We start from the raw sequence: 23939 nt of genomic DNA on the forward strand, positions 1-23939 counted from the left end.
CTGGAAAAGACTAATTAAATCTTTTTAAAATAAAGAATTGACAGAGTTGTTAGGAAAATGGCACTCATAAACTATTAGTGGGAATATAGATTGCTAAAGCTTTCTTTGTAGTAAAATTTAATAATATCAATCAGAATTTTAAGAGGACACATCTTTTAACCAGAAATCATTTTCTAGGAAATTGTCCTAGTGATAAACTCATACAAAGGCATCAAAGATACATGTATAAGGATGTTTACTTCAGAACTGTTTGTGTCAAAAAACTGAAAATAACCTAAATATTCATGACTAAAACCAAACCAAACCAAACTTACTGCCATTAAGTCGATTCCAACTGGGTTTCCAAGGCTATAAATCTTCCCTGAAGAAGTTGGTAGGTTCAAATCTTTTGATTAGCAGCCAAAATGCCTTAACCACTAAACAACCAGAGCTCCTTATCCACGGGTAAGGGGCTAGTTAAATTATAAAACTATTACTAAAAATAACAGCTACATACATTGAGTGCTTACCTCCAAGTACTGTGTTCTAAGTGCTCTTCATGTATTACATACACCTCATTTAATCATGAAAATCTCATGAGGAATATCACTATTATTACTGTCATTTATAAATTAGGAAATCAAAGAACAGAAAGGTTTAGTAACTTGCCCAGAGTCACACAGTTAGTATCAAAAATTTATATACAAACATCCATTCCACTTTTTTGCTGTCACAAACAATTTTATGATGAATATCCTCATACGTATATCTTGATGCATTTGTATATCAGTAGGATAATTTAATATATCCTCAAAATATATGTTAAGGTGAAAAAAAAAAACAAGGTTAAAAAAACATGTAAATGATCTAATTTGTGTGAAAGAGGAACAAAAAAACAAAAAATATACACTTACATGTACACAAAATTGCTAGAAGATTCACAAGACTATTAGGAATGGGTGACTCAGATAGTAAAAAAACTGAGTATTGATTAGGTGGGGGGAATTTGGGGACAAAGGTAGGAAGAAGGGAAGATATTTATGTTTTAAAGACTTCTGAATTGTTTGAATTCTTGATATCCCATAAATGTCTTCAAATCTTGCTTTTATTTATTTATTTTTAATATAGTAATAGTTGATCATGACTAGGGTATTGGCAAACACTACAGATAGAAATGTAAACCTGCACAGCCAGCTACCCAGAGGGACCGAGTAGTTGAACCTGTGGGCTCAGGACCATAGTCACAGAGGACATCAAGCTCAATTGGCATAACACACTATACAAAACATTGTTCTACCTCCTCCTTTGTGAGTAGTGACTGGGATCTTTAAAGCTTGTAATCAGCCATCTAGATGCAACAATGGGTCTCTCCTCATCCAGAACAAAGAAGAATGAAGAAAACCAAAGACTCATGGAAACAATTAGTCCTAGTAACTGGTACACCATTCAATCTGCAGCCTATACGACTGTGAGACCAAAAGAACTAGATGGTGCCTGGTTACCACTGTCAACCACTTGGAAGGGGATCTATATAGGAGATCCTGAATAGAGAGGGAGAACAATGTGGAACAAAACTCAAAATCATTTGGAGAAAAAAAAAAGGGAGGACCAGGTTTGCTGGTCCGATAGAGCCTAGTGGAACCACTATGGCCCCTAGCTGCTCTTCAGGTTTGGAATTGAGACCACACCTGTGGCTTCCAGCCAAACAAAAGACAGGCATATGAGGTGAACATTTACCTGAAGTATATACACTCCTTGGAGAGAACAATCATGGGAGAAAGAAGGGCTGCTTTTGCACAGGGAGACAGCTCAGGGGGCAGAAGCGCATGGAGGGATGGACACAGGGAAGAGGTAACTATCCGGAAGAAGTGGGAGGGGAGCTGTTGCATCGTGCTAAATTGTGGTCAACGTCATGAGACAATGTGTACGTGAACTGCTGTATGGAAAGTGAATTTGCTCTGTAAATTTTCACCCAAATCACAATAAACAAACAAACAAAAAGAAATGTAAACCTGTATAAGAGCCAGTTGGTAACACATATCAAAAGTATTAAAAATGTACATAGTCTTTGGCCTAGAAATCATGTTTCTAGAAATTTTTCCAACGGAAATAATAATAAATCATTACAGGCAGTCCTTGGATTATGCACAACTTGCAGTTACAAACCAACCTCCATAAAGCCTATTATATCAAAAATTCAAGGTACTTACAATGGTTGGTCATAATACATGCATGCTATTTTGTGATGTGCATCAAAACATTATTTTTATTATTACTGTATTATTATGGTAAAGATGTTTTAGTGTATCTGACAGTGTTTCTTTAATGTTATTTATGCATAGAAAGGTACACTATATACTAAAACATTTGACAAAATACTTTAGATATGAAGCATATATAACTTCTCCAACTAACATACAAATTCAACTTAAAGACAGACTTAGGAATGGTACTTGTTCATACACCAGGGACTTGCCTGTATTGCATGCAAAAATGTCTATACAAGGATGCTCACCTTAGTATTATTTATAATAGGGAAATGTTGAGGCAATCTCAATGATCATTAAAGAATTGGTTTTAAAAATATTATGGTACAAGCAATGGGAAATTATATAGCTATTAATAATGATGTAGGTCTCTATATTTTGACCTGGAAAAGTGTATTATTAAGTAAGTAAGAGGAAAGTACGTTAAAAAATAATACATTATTTTAAATAATTTAGACAGATAATAATTTAAGTGTAATTATTTACACCTAAATAATTCTGTATTTCTTTATTTAGAATAAGGAAATCTGCTTGACTGCTAACCAGAAGTCTGGCAGTTCAAACCCACAAGCCACTCCATGGAAGGATGACTGAGCAATCCACTTCCATAAAGATTTACCACCTCAGAAACCCAAAAGGGGTCACTATGAGTCAGAATGAACTCAATGGCAGTGAGTTGTTTTTTTTTTTTTTTTTAGAATATATGCATTTATTTATTTAATCGATTATTTATTTTTACTGTGATTTGGGTGAAAGTTTACAGAGCAAACTCATTTTCCATAAAACAGTTCATACACATTTTGTTTCATGACATTAATTGCAATTCCCATAATATAAGAGCTCTCTTTCTGCTTTTTTTCCTGTGCCTACTTTCCTATGCATTCCTGCCCTCTGAGCTATCTCCCTGTGCAAATGCTGCCCTCCTGATCGCCCATGGTTGACTGTTCTAAGGAGTATACCTACCTGATATAAATGTTCATCTTACATGAATGTCAATTGTTTGTCTGGAAGCCACAGGAGTGAGTTCAACTGCAGGCCCAAAGGGTGACCAGGGGCCATAGTCTCAGGGGTTTCACCTGTCTCTATCAGACCAGTAGGCCTAGTCTTTGTTAGGATTTTGAGTTTTGTTACACATTTTTTTTCCCACTCTATCTAGGATCTCCTGCACTGATCCCTTTCCAAGTAGTTGACAGTGGTAGCCAGGCACCATCTAGTTCTTCTGGTCTCATGATTATGTAGGCTGAGGTTCACATGGTCCACTAGTCCTTTGCACTAATTGTTCCCATGTGTCTTTGGTTTTCCTCATTCTTCTTTACTCCAGACAAGCAGAGACCAATTGTTACATCTTAGATGGCCACTTGTAAGCTTTTAAGACTACAATTGCTACTCACCAAAGTAGGATGTAGAACAATGCTTTTGTGTAGTATGTTATGCCAACTGAACTTGATGTTCCCAGCAACCATGGTCCTGAGCCCACAGGCAAAAAAACTCACGCCCTCATGGTGGTTGGCTGTGGCTAAGAAGTTATAATAACTTTGTCTCATTAGCTCTACTATATATATGGACTAACACACACAAATACATCTACCAAACTTATATATGGTCATGGGTATATTCCCTTTTGCCTAGACATACTTGATCACTCAGCCTGTCTACCTATGTATCCACCTTCAGATTAATGCTTGTTATTACTGATAATTTAGTGCTGTGTATGCAAAAGTGTCAGAAGGAAGGCTGGACAATCTACATCCGTAGTGACAATGCCTCGGAAACCCAAGGCGGGGTCGTTATGAGTCGGGTCCAACTCGATGGCAAACAACAACATGCTAAAGTGTTTATCTCTGTTGTCTTTACCTCTTGTGCATCTCTCTGTGTGTTCCTTTTCCTTAGTGTTACTGTCTTGGTCACTTGCTTTTGGTATATTGCCTTTCCTTTCACACAAATCAATACTTGTCTCTTACCTGCCTAGCAATTTTCCCTATCCTACCCTCCAATCCCTGGTAACCAACAAAGAAAGTTTCCTTCCATGTATAAACCTTTCCTTGACTTTTTACAATTGTGGACTAATACCATATTTGTCCTTCTGTGATTGACTTATTTCACTCACTATAATGTCCTCCAAGTTCATCTATGTTATGAAGTGTTTCGTGGATTCTACACCATAGAATATATGCATTTCCTTTTAAAGTTTAGAAGGACATACTCTAAAAAAAAAAAAAAATACAGTTAGTAGTATCGAGAGTAAGAGCAGATTTAGGACTTCATGAAGAAAACTGGCTATACAATATTTTTAGTTCACTAAGTCATAGATAAAAAGTAACGACATAGAAGATAATGGAAAGAACTAGAGAAAAAATGCAAACAATGTTGAGACTTTTTTTCATTAAATGGTCACATATAAACTTACCTCTTGCCTAGAAAGAGTCATGGGTAATTTTTCCTCTGCCAGTTCAAGTTCTAATACTGGATTTGATGAAGTTAATGGTTTCTGTTCCTCCTCTTTTGGCTGTATCTATATTAATATGCAATAGAAATGAAATTCAGCTTTTAAAATACAGTATATTTTATAATATATATAAATGAATGTATAGGTAATTTATTACCTTAGTTATTCATGGAAATTAAACATGTTTTAAATATTGAAGGTTTTCTAAATGCTCCTCTGAGGAAAGAGCTCATAATACATGTGCATGTTTTTCAGAGCTTATCGAACATCTATTTTAATGACATCACAAGTAGAAACCATGCACTTAGGAGGCAGCATTCTCACTATAAAAGAGTGGCATAATAATAATGGTTTCAAAAAAAAAAAACCTAACAGGGCTAAAATTTACTTATTTTTTCCTATGGCTCTACATAACTTTACTTTTTTCTTAAAAACAACCAATTTGGTTCTTTTATTTGAGAAAATTACCTGAGAGGGTTATTTGATCCTTGCTCTAATGACTAAGGAAAATAACACTTCCCAACAGAAACCTGTGAAGCCTCAAGCTCCAGCCGTTTTTCTATCCTACTTATTGAAATGTATTATTCCAAATGCACAGAAATCCCTGTTGGATATCTAGAAAACTAGAAGTTGCCCACAAACTGAGCTACGAACCTTGTGGAAAAATAATGAAAAACAGCATCTCTCTACCCATACCACACAAGGAAAGAGCGGATATTCTTGTTCATATGAACCTGCAGGAAAAAATTTCTCTTCATATAGTTTCTTGAGTCTGTTGTCCCAATCAGTTTTAGAAAAGTGTGGTCAACAATATATAGGCCCCACTGAGTGGTCTGTGAAAAGATATTGAAACATGGTTTCCCAACTGACCATAAGAAAAACCTAAAATGCTAAAAGTAAGAGTAAGATCCAAAGAACACAAAAGATCTACATTAAGGAAGAAACTCACATTCAATTAAGAAAGGCTATATTGTTAAAATTATACAATTTATGATTCTACACTTTACAGTTGAAGGTTACATTTGTGTTGTTGTTGTTATTGTTATGTGTTGTCGAGTCAGACCCGACAACTCATAGCGACCCGTCCTTGGGTTTCCGAGGCAGTATTACTACGGAAGAAGATTGCCCAACCTTCCTTCTGAGGAGTCGCTGGTGGCTTTGAACTGCCAGCCTTTATTAGTGTTAATAGTGGTAAAAGAAAATTGAAGTTAAAAAACTAAACTTTCATATTTTCACTCAGTATCGAGCCTTAAAAAAAGATTACTAATTCCTATGAAAGAATAACACTAATACATAACTGTATTTTCATAACTAGAACAAAGGAAATATTTAAAACCTCTTTGGAAAGAAAACCTGTGCCTTCTTTTTAAACATATAGAACAGGTATTTCTCCAAAGTCTCAGAACTAGTGCATTTTTAATCATTCAGTGACAGTTAACAGTTTTAGGGAAGAGGTCTAAGATATTTTGTCACTTGGACTCAGTGTGAAAAGCAGCATCTTTACAGTAATTACTCTGCTTCAGAGTTTTCCTCTATATATGCAAGAAAGCACTTCTATATCACTAAGACAATCTAAACAAAGCAAAAACGATTTTAAATTATTTTCCTATTTGACAAAAAGTTTAAAAGGTTTCAAATTTAAAGATCTGAGAATGCAACAAGTCAGCAGACTAAACTCATGATAAGTGATTCTTATTCCAGATCAAGTCTGAATTAGACAACATTGGACAATCCACAGATGCCAATATCACACCTCTGAATATCTACTCAGTGATACATGTATATGTATGTAAAACTTAAATTTCCTAAACTAAAAGCAAATAAAGTCAATACATTCACGGAAAATATCAAAATACAAATATAAATGTTCAGAATTTTTAGAAACTTATCAGAAACATAACTACCCTTTTCCTTAATACTTGCCCTTTCCCAACACAACAAAATAAAACCAAATGCATATACATACCATTTGCATTCCTCATGCTTCCTTCTAGAAATGCTATGTCAGAAAAATGAATTTCCAGAACTTTCCCCATTACATGCACAAGAGTATTTAAATATTTTATACTGTGTATCATGAGCAAAGAACTGATTTCAAGTTTATGCTTTGGCAAAAGAACTTCAACAGAACTTCTTAACACTGATTTTAAAAATTATTAAACTCCATATAGTCTTTTTAATAAAATAATTTAAACATGACTTCTTCACCTTACAACCTTCAATCCCATCCAATAAAAACCCTAAATATATTATCAATAGAGGTAATTTCAAAGATAACCTTAGTCATACTTCTGAAATATACAAAGCCTTCCAGACAACTCAGTTGATTCTAAAAAACATGTCAAGATTTACATTTTCATCCAATAGACTAAGCAGTGTTTGTAATGTTATACCTTATCACACAAAAGCATATGCATGTTAGATGGTACTGTATTTCAGGCAGAGGTACACAGAGCCAAAAGGAATAATTAACAAAGCAAACATAAAATCAAAGGCTTAAAATATTCAGGAGAAAGCAGAGAAAATATCAATGCTAATACCGTTGTCACTGAATGAGTAAAATGTTTGGAACCCTTTAAAAAATAGACTTCTATTGGGAGAAGTGGGAAGAGGAATGGTGGTGGAGATGAAAATGAGGCAGTATCAGACCCAGGGCTTAATTTAAATAAATAAATAAATTCGAGCTTTGATCTCAAGCCATTTCATGCTGTCCACAAAAAGCCAAATCATTCCAAGCCAACTCATGCATGTATTTTCCTGAATTCAAGATCTAAAAAATTAAATTGGAAAAAAGCAAAAACAAAACAAAAACTCATACCTCTCCAGATGGCTTCTCATTTATAGGCTAATGTATAACATTGATAAATTGAACAGAGATCAATAATTTTGTCACTTTAACAACAGCTGAATAAATTTAAATTTAAAAATATAAAATTGATTGTAAAAGCAGACATTCATACCTTGTAACCACATCTTTCAAAATATGCCTCCTCTTCTTTTTTAGCAAGTTCACTACGTTTGAAATATTTTTTATTTTCCTATTAAAGAAAAAAAATTAAATTAACAATATCCTTGAGCAAAATTTCCTGTCCCACAGGCAACAAGTGTCTTTAGAAACCTGAAAACCTAATTTACACATAAAATGGTATATGTTAATTATTTTCTCTTAACAGAAACATTCTTCACTGTTTTAAGAATTTGGTAAATGCTTTTGTCTCTGTAGAGATTGCACTGATTTCCTGAACATGCCATCTTTCTATCCCCAGTCTGGGTACTGATATGTGATAAATACTGGCATGTTTTTTTTATAGTATCATTTTAACAAGCATGTCCAACAGCAAAGAGAAGAAAGCAACAATAGTTTCTAAATGCTCACATTCTGATTTAATTTCTAAAAGTTTGAGTTCAAAAGAAAATTTCTACAAATGGATTCATTATGAAGCACATAAAATGGTCTACGTTAATTATCTTTTCCCAACAGAAACAAAAATTATGGTATGTATAGTTAACATCTTAAATCCCATTACTAAGAGAGAGCCAACTTTTTTGTCATATGGAATTTTATCCTAGCAATAATTCTGAAAATAATCTATACATGGAATGGTTTTAGAGAATCTTTTAGTTTAAAAGATTATTTAAAGGTATTTGTTTTAATATGACTTGATGTTAAGAAACAAGCTTTAAATCAACTATGGCTAAAAAAAGTTCTTTCCACAATATATAAAATTATTCTTGTTTTTAAATCTAGTATGTTATTTGAATGCTTGTAACTTGGATCTCTGCCTCTTGGATATTATTCCATTGATGGCTTTGCTCAAAAAAAGGTTCTGCCCCACTTTATTAGTAGTAATTATAAGAGTACTTCAATAATACCTTTACTCATGTATTTAGCACCTAATAGTTTCAAACCACAGTCATTCAGGCAAAATGATTATCAATGGATGCTAAGACCGTTATGAGAAAAGGTAGTGGTGAATGATACAAAGATCAGGCTGTCAACACTTGAACCCACTGATGAAGCTTAGCATCAGTAAAACATGTGCCTTCTATGTGATACCATGGGAGCTCTGGTAGCATAGTGCCTGAGGCATGTGACTGCTCACCAGAAGGCTGAAAGTTCAAACTCACCAGCCACTCCTCAGAAAGAAGACTGGGCAATCTACTTCTGTAGAGATACTGCCTCGGAAACCAAAGGAGGTGTCACTATGAGTAGGATTCAACTCGACTCAGTAAGTTTGGTTTTGGTATGTAATACCATAAGGAGCTCTGGTGGTGCAGTGCCTAAGGCATTTGACTGCTAACCAGAAGGTCAGCAGTTCAAAACCTACCAGCCACACCATGGAAGGAAGACTGGGCAATCAACTTCTATAAAGATTTACTGCCTCGGAAACCCAATGGGGGTCGCAATGAGTTGGAATCAACTTGATGTCAGTGGGTTTGGTTTTGGATTTTTATGTGATACCATATGAAGTATATAACCAGTTACCATTGAGTTGATTCCAACTCATGTGATCCTATATGAGTCAAGACTAGAACTGCACTCTACATGGTTTTCAATGGCTGATTTTTCAGAAGTAGACCATCAAATCTTCTTCTAAGGTGCCTCTGGGTGGACTCTAACCACCAACCTTTCAATGATCAATGAAAGATTTTCTTCCAAGGTGCCTCTGAGTGGAACAATAACCACGAAATTTCCAGTTAGCAGCAGATGTGTTAAACATTTGCACCACCAAGGGACTCCATGAAGTACACAGCACCACCTATAAAGTATCTTTGCAATGTTAAACTATAAACAAACAAAACCAATCTCACGGCAGTTGAATCAATTCTGATTAAGCGACCCTTCCTTGGGTTTCGGAGGCAGTATCACTACAGAAGTAGATTGCCCAACCTTCCTTCCGAGGAGTGGCTGGTGAGTTTGAACCGCCAGCCTTCTGGTTAGCAGTCAAATGCCTTAGGCACTACACCACCAGAGGGGCTAGTTAACAATACACATGCTAAATTTTTTACAAGGTAAAGAACACTGATATCTGAAACTTAGTTTGAAATACTTCAGGGTACAATTCTTTCAACCTTTCTGTACTTTTCAAAATTTTCAAAGTAAAATGTTGAGAAAAAGAATCTATTTCGAAGTAGATGTCAAAATATGGTATCAACATGCCAACAAACTCCCTGCAACACTGCTTTTTCTTTATGCTAAAAACTTCCAAAGGCTCCAGACTGACAACTAAATAAAGAGAGGAACTGGAGAGGATTAGAAAACTGTTCACAGCAAAGGGATGAACAAGTATGAAATTTGTTAGCTCTCTTAGCAGTCCACGGTACTTTAAGCATTCTTCCCCAACATCACAACTCAAAAAGCATCGACTCTTCTTTGGTCTTCCTTATTCATTATCCAGCTCTCACATACGTATGAGGCGAAAAATAAAAATACCATGGCTTGCATCAAGTGCATCTTAGTCTTCAAGGAGATATCTTTGCTCTCCAGCAACTGAAAGAGGTCCTTCACAGCCAATTTGCCCAGTGTTATACATCGTTGATATCTTGACTGCTGCTTTCATTGGTGTTGATTGTAGAAACAAGTAATACGAAGTTTTTGACAACTTCAATCTTTTCTCCATTTATCATGCTGCTGCTTAATGGTCCAGTTGTAAGAATTTTTGTTTTCTTTATATTGAGATGTAATCCATACTGCAGACTGTAGTCTTCAGTCCTCATCAGTAAGTGCTTCAAGTCATTCTCACTTTCAGCAAGCAAAGTTGTGTCAACAACATATCGCAGGTTGTTAATGAGTCTTCCTCCAATCCTGATGCCACATTCTTCTTCATATAGTCCAGCTTCTTGGATTATTTGCTCAGCATACAGACTGAATAAATAGGGTGAAAAGATACAACCCTGATACACTCCCTTCTTGATTTTAAACCATGCAATATTCCCTTGTTCTGTTCTCACAACAGCCTCTTGGTTTATGTACAGGTTCCTCATGAGTACAATGAAGTGTTCTGGAATTCTCATTCTTCTCAATGTTACCCACAATTTGTTATGATCCGCACAATCAAATGCTTTTGCATAGTCAATAAAACACAAGTAAACATCTTTCTGGTATTTTTCATCTTTCTGGCATGTTTGCAGCTGTTTCTTCTCATTTTAAGTTTTGCCACATCAGCAAATGGAGGTCCCAAAAGCTCTACTTTATCCATATCATTAAGGTCAGTTCCATTCTGATGAGGCAGCTTTTTCTCAGTGGTATTTTGAGTGCCTTCTGACCTGAGGGGCTCATCTTCTGGCACTGTATTGGACAATCTTTCTGGTATTCTTTGCTTTGAGCCAAGATCCATCTGACATCAGCAATCGTATCCCTCGTTCCACATCTTCTTCTGAATCCAGCTTGCACTTCTGGCAGTTTTCTGTCAATATACTGCTGCAACTGTTTATGAATTATCTTCATAAGACTTCACTTGCATGAGATATTAATGGTCACTTGATGTGACCAAAGACAAGGCAGCTCTTCTGGACAGCAATACCACGTACACAAGCATTTTTCAGTTACAGACAGGATAATGCACACAATTTACTGATCCCCAACCAGCATTTTTTTAAAAATTGACTTTGTCTTCTCGAGCTGCCTTTTGAAATCTTCTGCTCAGCTCTTTTATCTCGTCATTTCTTCCATTTGCTTTAGCTACTCTTCATTCAAGGGCAAGTTTCGGAGTCTCTTCTTCCATTTTGGTCTTTTCTTCCTTTCCTGTTTTTTTAATGACTGTGGTGTGGTGGTTAAGTTTGTTTGTCAACTTGGCTGGGCCTGATGAAGTGGCTGGGCAGCTGGTGATAGTTATTCCCCATGATGAGACTGGCAATCAACTCCATGGTGAGACTTACTACAAGCAGCTGAGTAGCTGTTTTAGGGATGTGATCTGCTTCCCATATATAAGAAACAGCTTTGGGGATGGTCTCTACCTTGTGGCACACTTAAACCCTGCATGTAGCCATGTCGTTGTTCGGCAGCCTGCTATGCTCTGCCAACCTTGGGACTTTCAATGGACTTGAATTAATGGCCTGCCGGGTGGTTTGGTAACATCAGGACTGTGCCTTTTTACTTGTCAACCTTGGGCTTCTCAGCCTCAGCAGTCAATAGCTGTCTGAGTGAAGAAAAACCTCTAGCTTTAGTGAGCCGGGAGCAGGAGGTAGAGCTGAAGCTCAAGGTTGAGGGGCTTTCACCCAGCCCCTAGAGCTTGGCACTTTGAACTTAAAACATAGAACAGTAAAGAGAATAAACTCCTGTTATCCCATTCATGGTATATACTCTAGTCAGAGCAGCACTAGGTAACCAGAACAATGACCTTTTGCTTTCATGGATGATGTTCTTGATGTCATTCCACAGTTCTGTTGGTTTTCGGTCACTGGTGTTCAGTGCATCAAATCTATTCTTTAGATGGTCTCTAAATTCAGAAGGGATATATTCAAGGACATATTTTGGCTCAGTGGAGTTGTTTTAATTGTCTTCAACTTGAACTTGAACTTGAATATGAACAGTTGATGGTCAGCTCCACAGTCAGCTCCTGGCCTTGTTTTGGCTGAAGATATTCAGCTTTTCCATCACCTCTTGCCACAGATGTTGATCTGATTCCTGTGTACGCCATCTGGTGAAGTCCACGTTTATAGCCATAGTTTGTGTTGTTGAAAAAAGGTATTTGCAATGAATAAGTCATTGGGCTTGCAAAATTCTATCATGTGATCTCCAGTGTTATTTCTATCACCAAGGTCAAATTTTCCAAATACCAGTGATTATTCTTTGTTTCCAACTTTTGCATTCCAATCACCAGTGATAATCAGCACATCTTGATTGCATGTTCGGTCAATTTCAGACTGCAGAAGTTGGTAGAAATCTTCAATTTCCTCATCTTTGGCTTTGGTAGTTGGTGTGTAAATTTGTGTAATAGTAGTATTAATTGGCCTTCCTTGTAGGTGTATTTATATTATCTTATCATTGATAGCACTGTACTTTGGGATAGATCTTGAAACATTCTCTGTGACAATGAATGCCACACAATTCCTCTTCAACTTGTCATTCCCAGCATAGTAGATCATATGGTTGTATGATTCAAAATGGCCAAAACCAGTCCATTTCAGTTCACTAATGCCTAGGATATCAATCTTTACCCATTCCATTTCATTTTTGACCACTTCCAATTTTCATAGACTCATACTTCGTACATTCCATGTTCTCATTATTAATGGATGTTTGCAGCTGTTTCTTATCATTTTGAGTTGTGCCACATCAGCAAATGGAGGTCTTGAAAGCTCTACTTTATCCATATCATTAAGGTCAGTTCACTCTGATGAGGCAGCTCTTTCTAAATGGTATTTTGAGTTCCTTCTGACATGTGGGGCTCATCTTCTGGAACTGTTATCAGACAATATTTCAGGGCTACTCATAAAGTTGTTCAGTAATACATCAGACAGTGTTTCACAGCTATTCAAAGGTTTTCTGTGGCCAATTCTTTGAGCAGTGGACGGCCTCTTCCTTCTTCTGACTCTGTCTCAGTCTGGAACCTCTGCTGGAACCTGTCTACCATGGGCAACCCTGCTGGAGTTTGAAACACCAAGTGGCACAGCTTCCAGACTCACAGCAACATGCAAGCCATCACAGGACAACAAACTGACAGACAAGTTTGTCTCCCTTAGCTGTTCCAAAATTACTCTGCCACTTCCTGGCCCTCCCCCTACCTGTTCCTGCCCTCCGCCTGGCTTTCTGCTGCCTGTGGTAGGGCTCTCTCCTCACCCCCTTACCTGTATCCGGCCATCTGCCCTGTCTTCTGGCTTCCTGCTGCCTGAGGGGGTGAGGGCTCTCTCTCCCCCACTTAACTGTGTCTGGCCTTCCGCACTATCTTCCCGCTTCCAGTTTAAAGAGTGAGTGGGAATTAGAATTTATTTTAAGAAGCCTGGCTGTTAAGAATAAAGATTAGTTGCTAAAAAAAATAAAAATACATTTTTTGTAAGAGACGCATCTACATGCTTCAGTGCTGATGAGGAAAGTCAGTAGAAAGAGAGACTGACAATACAGGAGAAAAAGGGGAACCAATAACAAGGTCCCTGATAACTGTAACAAAGATGAGTTGGTATCCAATGTGTAGGTAGAAGGTTTGACCCAAGATGTAACACATACTTCTTTCATTTTAACATAGAAAAACCTGAGGAATTCCTTGCCTGATAGCTTCTATTTTCTCTGTAAAATAGATTGCAATTTCCTTGAAGAAAAGGACAAGTATTTTTTAAAATCATTTGTGGCAAAGAAAGGCACTCTGGTGGTGTAGCAATAAAAGCATTCAGCTGTTAACCAAAAGGTTGGCGGTTCAAACCCACCAGTCCACTGTGTGAAGAAAAATGAGGCAGTCTGATTCTGTAAAGATTTACAGCCTTAGAAACCTATGGAGCAGTTCTACTCAGTCCTGCAGAGTCACTATGAGTCAGAATCAACTTGATGACAGTTGGTTTGGTTTTTGTTTAGTGACACAGTGTTGTTGCTGTTGTTGTCGTCAGGTGCCATCAAGTCAGATCTGACTCATAGTGGACCTATGTACAGCAGAACAAAACACTGCCCAGTCCTGTACCATCCTCACAATTGCTGCCATGTTGTAGTCCATTGTTGCAGTCACTGTGTCAATCCATTTCATTGAGGGTCTTCCTCTTTTTCACTGATTCTCTACTTTACTGAGCATGACGTCCTTCTCCAGGGACTTGTCCCTCCTGATAACATATCTAAAGTACATGAGATAAAGTCTCACCACTTTCACTTGCAAGGAGCATTCTGGCTGTACTTCTTCCAAGACAGATTTGTTCATTCTTCTGGCAGACATGGTACTTTCATTATTCTTTGCCAACACCATAATTCAAATGCATCAATTCTCCTTCAGTCTTATACATTTTCCAGCTTTCACATGTATATAAGGCAATTGAAAATACCATGGCTTGGGTCAGGGACACCTTGATCCTCAAAGTAACATCTTTGGATTTAAACACTTTAAAGAGGTCTTTTACAGCAGATATGATCAATGCAATGTCATCTGATTTCTTGACTGCTACTTCCATGGGCATTAACTGTAGATCCAAGTAAAATGAAATCTTTGACAATTTCAATTTTTTCTCTGCTAAACATGATGTTGCTTATTGATCCAGTTGTGAGGATTTTTGTTTTCTTTATATTGAGGTATAATCCATACTGAAGGCTGGAGTCATTGATCTCCATTAGTAAGTGCTTCAATTCCTCTTCACTTTCAGCCAGCAAGGTTGTGTCATCTGCATATTACAGGTTGTTAATGAGTCTTCCTCCAATCCTGATGCCATATAGTCCAGCTTCTCAGATTATTTGCTGAGCAGACAGACTGAATAAGTATGATAAAAGGATACAACCCTGCTGCATACCTTTCCTGATTTTAAACCATAAAATATCCCCTTTTTTGGCTTGAACCTTTTGGTCTACATATAAGTTCTGCATAAGCACAGTTAAGTGTGTGGCTCAGTGTGGTATTTTATATATAAGAAATATTTGATAAATATTGGAAAAAACAAAGTTAAAATTCTACACAAAGCCCATCCTCATAACCACAACTGGTAAAATTGCTAATTATTCCCCAATGAGTTTCTAGAGCAGTTCTAGTTTTCCACATAAATGAGACCTTACATTAAATGAAGATTCATCAATATCTGGGCTCCAAAGGATGAGGATTCTAGCAATGCAAAAACTACATTTACCTCAGCGTAGTTGTACCAGGCAGACATTTTAGGACAAATGACAGGAGGATATTTTAGTAGCTTTTCCACAGTTTGACAAAGGGGCATTCACAAGCTAAGTATTTACTATGCCAACTCTCATAGATTAACAACAAAAAGTTAGGACACCACTTGATGTGACCAAAGACAAGGCAGCTCTTCTGGAACAGCAATACCACAGAGACAAGCATTTTTCAGTTACAGATAGGGTAATGCAAACAATTTACTGATCCCCAACCAGCATTTTTTTTTTTTTTTAATTTAAATAGAAGACATGATCAAATCACAAGTGTTAAGGCAGGAATTGTGTCATGAATTTTTTTCATATATATCAGATCAAAATATAAAAATGTGTTTCTTTTTGAGGGTGGAGCAGTGAAAAACAGTTTGAAAGTTACTGGATACCATGATGCAAAAAGATAAAAGCTATAAAAGAAACAGATTCTGTGTAAAATAAGTACCTACAAGTCAAAAGATTGTCTTCCCAGGTATACAATATGAAGATATGTCGAATTACACATTGTTCTCTGATACTACACAAGAGCACTCAGCTACAAGTCAGGAGACTTGAGATCTATCCTGGCAGGCCTCAAGACTATGAGAGTATCATGTAACTCTGTAAGCCTACATTTTACAATCCATGAAAATAGCATAATGCTTGCCCTATGCAATAATCAGTGTTACTGTGAAGGTCAAATGAGCTAGCATAATATAGCCCTTTGAAAAATAAATCTCATATATTAATCTAATTTTCAAATGCTTTAATTCTTGGATAAACTATCAAAACTAGTGAATATAAGTAAAAAATACTCAAGCTAATTAGTCAAATCACAAAAGGACAAATATTGTATGAGATCACTACTGTAAAAAGTCAAGAAAAAGCTCACACAGAGAAAGAATCATTCTTTGAGCTTACCAGCGAAGAATCATTCTTTGAAGGTTACCAGGGATGGGAGGGAATGGGAGGGTAAATCACTAACTACAGGGTAGATACCACAATAACTTCGTTGAAGGGAAAGGCAATATACCATCAGGGTCAGCACAAAATCATCAAGGCAGAAGAAGACAGGGAGGAGCACAAACTTAAAGACAACAAAGGTAAATACTACCACATACACAATCCCGCAATAACAGTAATAACAATAATCTACAAGTAGATACATAGACACTCAAGCTGAATGGGGTAGGAAGGTGAATGGGAGTACACCATGAATATACATAGGTTTGACTGAGAATATCTCTACATATGTTTTATATATGCTACAAATATATCCATGAATATAGTAAAGCATACAGAAGGCAAAGTTATAAAAACATCTTAGTTGTAACCAAACACCTGGAGGAAATAAGTCATTGGGCATGGGGTCTCAGGACCATAGTCTTGGGGGACAGTAAGGTCAACTGGCATAACACAGTCCACAAAGACAATGTTCTACATCCTGCTTTGGTGAATAGCGACTGGGGTCTTAAAAGCTTGTGAGCACATCGAAAAGAAGAAAGAGCCAAAATCAACATCTTAACCCAACATCTCCAACAATTGGACAAAAAGCAACAAAAAAAAAAGCCTAGTTACTAGAAGAAAAGAAGTAATAAAGATTCAAGCAGAAATAAATGAAACAGAAAATAGAAATAGAAAAAAATCAACAAGACTAGAAGTTGGTTCTTTGAAAACATTAATAAAATTGACAAACCATTGACAAAGGTAATAAAGGAAAAAAAGGAGAGGACGCAAATAACATGAATAAGAAATGAAATGGGTGATGTCATAACAGAACCAATAGAACTAAAAAGAATGTCAGGAAACTATGAAGACCTGTATGCCAACAAATTTGAAAACCAAGACAAAATGTACAGATTTCTAGAAACACACTACTTACCTAAACTAACATGGACTGAGGTAGAAAATTTGAACAGACCCATAACAAAAGAAGAAAGTGAACAGATCATTAAAAAATTACCAACAAAAAAAAGTCCTAGCCCAGATTCTACCAGTCATTCAGAGAAGAACTGGCAATACCAATCCTACTCAAACTATTCCAGAACACAGAAAAGGATGGAATCCTCCCAAATTCATTTTACGAAGCAAGCATAACACTGATACCAAAACCAGGCAAAGACACCACTAGAAAGGAACACGACAGACCAATATCCCTCATGAATACAGATGCAAAAATCATCAACAAAATCCTAGCAAATAGACTCCAACAACATATCAAAAAAAAAAAAAATGAATACATCAAGAGCAAGTAGGATTCATACCAGGTATGCAAGGATGGTTCAATATTAGAAAAACAATCAACATAAGCCATCACAGAGAGCTCTGGCAACATAGTGCCTAAGGCATTTGACTGCTAACCAGAAGGCTGGCAGTTCAAGCCCACCAGCCACTCCTCGGAAGGAAGGTTGGGAAATCTACTTCCATAGAGATACCACCTCAGAAACCCAGAGAGGGGTCGCTATGAGTCAGGTCCAACTCGATGGCAGTGAGTTTTTTTAGCTAATCCATCACATAAGTAAAATAATGGAAAAGAACCACATGATCATATCAATAGATGCAGAAAAAGCATTTGATAAAATCCAACACCCATTCCTGATAAAAACTCTCAGCAAAATAGGAATAGCAGGGAAATTGCTCAACATAATAATGGGCATATATGCAAAACCAAGAGCCAACATTATTCTCAATGGAGAGAGAATGAAACCATTCTCTTTGCAAACAGGAATTAGACAAGGATGCCCTCTATCTTCTATTCAACAGTGCATCGGAAGTCCTAACCAATAAGGGCAATAAGGCAAAAAAGGGAAATCAAAGGCATCCAAACTGGTGAGGAATAAGTAAAACTATCCCCATTTGCAGATGATATGATCCTATACATAGAAAAACCAAGATACTCAGCAAGAAAACTACTGGACCTCATTGAAATATTTAGCATAGTGGTAGGATACAAGATCAACATACAAAACTCAGTTGGATTCCTCTAAACAAGCAAAGAGGTATCTGAAAAGGAAATCAATACCATTTACAATAGCTACCAAAAAGATAAGATACTTGGGAACCAATGTTACCAGGAACACAAAAGACCTAAACAAAGGAAACTACAAAACACTACTTCAAGAAACCATAAGAGAGCTACATAAATGGAAGAACATACCATGCTCATGGATAGGAAGGTTAAACATTGTGAAAATGTCAATATTACCCAAAGCAATCTACACATACAATGCAATCCCAATCCAGATGCCAACCACATTCTTGAAGACACGGAAAAACCAATCACTAACTTCATATGGAAAGGAAAGAGTTCTCAGATAAGCAAAGCACTACTTATCTGAGAAGAAGAAGAACAATGTAGGAGGTCTCACACTCCCAGATCTCAAAACCTACTATACAGCCATAGTTGTCAAAACATCCTGGTATTGGTACAACAACAGACACATCCAGTGGAACAGAACTGAGAACCCAGAAATAGAACCATTGACCTATGGTCAGCTGATCTTTGACAAAGGGCTGAAATCCATTAAATGAGGAAGAGACAGTCTCTTTAACAAATGTTGCTGACAAAACTGGATATCCACTTGCAGAAAAATGAAATCAGACTTATACTTCACACCATATATAAAAACTAACTCCAGATGGATCAAAGACTTAAATGTGAAATCTGAAACTATTAAGTTCATCAAACAAAAAATAGGGCAAACTTTGGGGCCATAATTTATGGCATAAATAGACTATCAAGCATAACCCAAGATACAAAAATAGCAGAAAATAAACTAGGTAATTGTTGTTGTTGTTGTTATGTGCCGTCGAGTCGGACTAGCAACCCCTCCTTGGGTTTCTGAGGCAGTATCACTACAGAAGTAGATTGCCTCATCTTCCTTCCAAGGAGTGGCTGGTGGGTTTGAACCGCCAGCCTTCTGGTTAACAGTCAAGTGCCTTAGGCACTATGCTACCAGAGCTCCCGATTGGGACCTTCTAAAAATCAAATTCTCATGTGCATCAAAAGACTTCTCCAAAAGAGTAAAAAGAGAACCTATGGAAGGGGAAAAAAAATATTCAGCAATGACATATCAGACAAACGACTTATTTCTAAAATGTACAGAAAATCCCAATACCTCAACATCAAAAAGACAAACAATACAATTAAAAAATGGACAGATAATATGAACAGACACCTCTCCAAAGAAGATATTCAGGCAACCAACAAACACCTGAAGCAATGTTTCATTTCTTTAAAGGCGATCAATAGCCATTAGAGAAATACACATCAAAACAACCATGAGATACTATCTCACCCCAGCATTAAGAGTAAAATTCAACAAGACAGAAAATAACAACTGCTGGTGAGGATGTGGAGAGACTGGGAATCTCATACACTACTGATGGGACTGCAAAATGATACAACTACTTGGAAATCAGTATGGCAATTCCTTAAAAAGTTGGAAACAGAAACACCACTTGATCCAGCAATCTCATTACTAGGTGTATGCCCTAAAGAAATGAGAGTCAGAACATGAATAGATACACGCACACCCATGTTCATTGCAGCCCTATTTACAAGAACAAAAAGATGGAAATAACTTAAGTGCCCACCAACCAAGGAATGGAAAAACAAACTGTGGTACATGCACACAATGGAATACTATGCAACGCTAAAGAATAATGTAGAATCTGCAAAACACCACATAGCGTGGATGAACTTGGAGAACATTATGCTGAGTAAAATAAGTCAATCATAGAAGGACAAATATTGTATTAGTCCACTATTGTAAAAAGTCAAGGAAAGTTTATACATGGAAGGAAATTTTCTTTGTTGTTTACCAAGGATGGGTGGGGAGGGGAGGAAAAATTCCTAGACAGGTTGGAAAAAAATATATATGGGTGTGTGTGTGTGGTGTGTGTGTGTGTAACTCAAAACACCAAACTCACTGCCATTGAGTCGATTCCTACTCCTAGCAACCCCCTTTGGGTTTCTGAGGCGGTAAATCTTTACAGAAGTAGATTGCCCAGTATGCCTTCTGTGGAGTAGCTGGTGGGTCTGAACCATCAACCTTCTGGTTAGCAGTCAAATGCCTTAGGCACTATGCCATCAGAACTCCTTGTGTATAGAAAGAAAAAGAGAGAGAGATACAGATTATTAGTCATTACTAAGGATAAGAGGGAGGCAGAAGTGGAAACTTTTGTTTTTGAGGCACTGAGTTTATGCTAATGGTGGTGGAATATTTTGGAAAAGGATAGCAACAATGGTAGCACAACATGAAAAACGTCAGCAATGTCCCTGAGCTATAAATGCAGAAGTTGTTATGTTGGTGAATGTCTTATTGTGTATGTTTTCACTACAATAAAAGTTGAAAAAAAGAAAAAAGCTTGTGAGGCCTTCTAAGGTATTGGTCTCTTCCCACCTGGAGCAAAGAAGACTAAAGAAAATAAATGACACAAGGTAACAGTCTAAAAGATTAATGGACCACATGAACCCCAGCCTCCATGACCCTGAGAGCAAAAGAATTAGATGGTACCTGGCTACCACTGCTGACCACTCTGAAAGGGATCAGAACAGAAGGTCCCAGATAGAGTGGGAGAAAAATATGGAACAAAATTCAAAATCATAGAAAGACCAGGCTTATAGGTCTGATAAAGACTGGTAGAATCCCTGAAACTATGGCCCTTAGAAACCTTTCAAGCTAGAACTGAACGCAACCCCCATGGCTCAACTTTCAGCCAAACAATAGACAGGCCTATAGAGTGAATAACAATACCAGGAAGGTATGTACTCATTAGAACAATCATCCATGGGAGATCAAAAGGGCAGCATTTGCCCAGGGATAAAGCTAAGAAGACAGGAAGGGATAGGAAAGAAGGACAAAGCAAAATGGTAAACACAAGGAAGAAGTGCAACAGTGCTATTATTACATTGTGGGAACTGAAATGAATGTCATAAAACAAAATGTGTATGAATTGTTGAATGAGAAACTAATTTGATCTGTAAACTTTCACCCAAATCACAATGAAAAAAAAAAAGAAAAAATTCAGATTTTTTAGCAGGCTTGGGAATGGGACAGTTTGGGGTTTGAATCCAGGCTCTATCTCCTGTTAGCTGTGTGATCCTGTAAAAGTCATGTAACTTCTCTCACTTCAGTCACCTCATTTGTAAATGGGAGTAACACAGTAAAACTTGCAAAAGCCAGGCTAAAACCTGTTAGAGAAGGAAAACTCAAACATTTCCTAATAAGAGAGAGGGAAAGAACACTGGTAAGACTGTATCCTGTCATGGGTGGAAAACTTTTGCGACCCTGGAAAACAAGGCAGTTCCCTCAAGCTCCAACTCTCACAGATTGCATTGTAGCACCTTTATGGGATTGTTATACAAATTTAGTAATGTTAGATATGAAGCATTTAGCACAATGCCTGGCAGATGATTATTAATAGAAGCTATGAAGTTCAGCATTTTAATTCCCATTTCATGAAAATCCTTCACTGGTCTGCACTGCTCTATAATTGAGGAAATCAACCTTATCTTCTGGACCAGACTGAGCAATTAAATCAATACTGAAAATGGAAGACACCACTGGAAAAGATTATACATGAGTATGATTTTTTAGAAATTACAGATAAACACAGGTATTTTTATAAATTTAAAATTTTTTAAGACTGATTAATTTCCACAATTATGCAAATGTGCATGTTGTAGACCTGAGGGATGAACTGAGTACCTCATGATTCAATTTTTTCTCTAAAGCACTTATTTCAACACCCTCTTTCTTCCTTACTTCTACTATTCATTACTTTTAAAATATTCCCAAACCATTCATCAAAAGAAAAAGGTCCCTGCTCTCTCCCCTTCTTCTCCAGTGTGGTGAGTGCAGCTGCATTCCATCCATGTCATGTCTTCTCTTAAGACTTTCAGGATCAAGAGATTCCTGGCCAAAAAACAAAAGAAGAGTCACCCCATTCCCCAATGAATTCAAATGAAAACTGATAACAAATTCAGGTATAACACCAAGAGGAGACACTGAAGGAGAACCACGCTGGGTCTACAAAGAGTCACACATATGATGGCACACATTCCCTAAGGTTCTCTAGCTTTCTACCATACCAAGTTTAAAATTTGCCACTATCTGTTCAATTGAACATGCATTGGAAATGTTTTGTTTCTTGATTTGTTTTCATGCTTGCACATTAAGAGACTGAGTGACTAACAAACATGTGAGACATTTGGTTTAAACTGAAAAAGGTCCCTGAGATAAAAATACTAAGTTACAGATATAGATATGTTTCTTCCTCTGTATCAGTTAGCAATTCTATTTAATTCGCTCCATTATTCTAATTGTTTTAAAGTTTCATTGATTATGAAACCTGCCATCCACCAAGGTAACAATCCAAACTGATTTAGGGTCTGCATAATCATATACTACATCAAAAGATCTACGTCAGAGATTCTCAAAGTGTGGTCCACAGATACCAAGGGGCCTCAAAACCCTTTGAGAGGGCCTGTGAAGTGAAGTCAAAACAATTTACAACACTAAAATGTTATTTATTTTGTCCACTGTTTTGACATTTGCACTGAGGGTGCAAAGTGATCGTAAGTCTGCTGGACGCTTAGCAAGAACCAAGGCTGTGGCACTAAATTGTCAAGTAGTGATTACTTGCTTCACTGCTAAGCACTTGTAGGTGGGGGGGGGGGAAAGTTTCACTTAACAATCTCCTGGATGAAGCAGTAGAATTAATTTTCTTAAGTCTTGGTCCTTAACTACATCTCTTGATATTCTGCATACCAAAATGGGAAGTACGTATAAAGCACTTCCCCTTTATACCAAAGTATAAGGGTTGTTTGAAGAAAAAGCATATGTGTAATTGAGTTGCAAACTAAACTTGGTGCTTTTCTCATGAAACACCATTTTTACTTCAAAGAGTAACTGAGAGGGAAAAAAAAAATAAATGAGAAACCATGGTTACTCAAACTTGAGCATCTGGCAGATAGTTTTCCAAAAATAAACAAAGTAAGCCTGCCACTTCAGGAAAACTGACAGTATTTGATGGGTATGATAAAATTCCAGCTTTCAAATAAAAATTAACATTGTGAAAAACTTAAATCTGCCACCATGAGCTGGACAATTTCCCAACACTTAAAGACTTTTTTCATGAGATAGCAGTGATAATAAAGAATGTGATATTTTTATATTGTGTAATGAAATGTGTCAACATGAGGAAGATCAGCATACTTCAGTGAACCAATTATTTTCCTTTGATTCACTAAGTTATGCAGATCAAAGAATAGATACACATTTTAAAAATTCCTCAGGAGGTAATATCTAATATGGTATGGATCAGTGTAACACATAAATAAAAGCTCTTTGGGATTTTCAATCATCAATTGGCAAATGAGGACAACTACAAACAAAAAGAGGGAAAAGACTGTGTAGTTACAGAACTTCTAAATGGTGAGGAAGTTAAGAGAGTTGCAAGACAAAATGGACTGTTT

The 23939-nt window shown here is 36.9% G+C and overlaps 1 protein-coding gene across 1 annotated transcript in view; it reads right to left on the reverse strand.

Annotated features, from left to right (window-relative positions):
- Positions 1-23939, reverse strand: part of PRPF18 (pre-mRNA processing factor 18) — a 69849-nt gene that overhangs the window by 43433 nt on the left and 2477 nt on the right. Inside the window, exons 2-3 of the mRNA XM_007935417.1 lie at positions 7653-7730; positions 4654-4758 (exon numbers count right to left, since the gene is read on the reverse strand). Of these exons, the coding sequence (XP_007933608.1) occupies positions 4654-4758; positions 7653-7730 (183 nt within the window). The remainder of the gene's footprint in view (positions 1-4653; positions 4759-7652; positions 7731-23939) is intronic.

The sequence above is a fragment of the Orycteropus afer genome, unplaced genomic scaffold (genome assembly GCF_000298275.1).
Source record: "Orycteropus afer afer isolate SDZICR_OR568_19922 unplaced genomic scaffold, OryAfe1.0 scaffold00028, whole genome shotgun sequence".
Taxonomy (NCBI): domain Eukaryota; kingdom Metazoa; phylum Chordata; class Mammalia; order Tubulidentata; family Orycteropodidae; genus Orycteropus; species Orycteropus afer.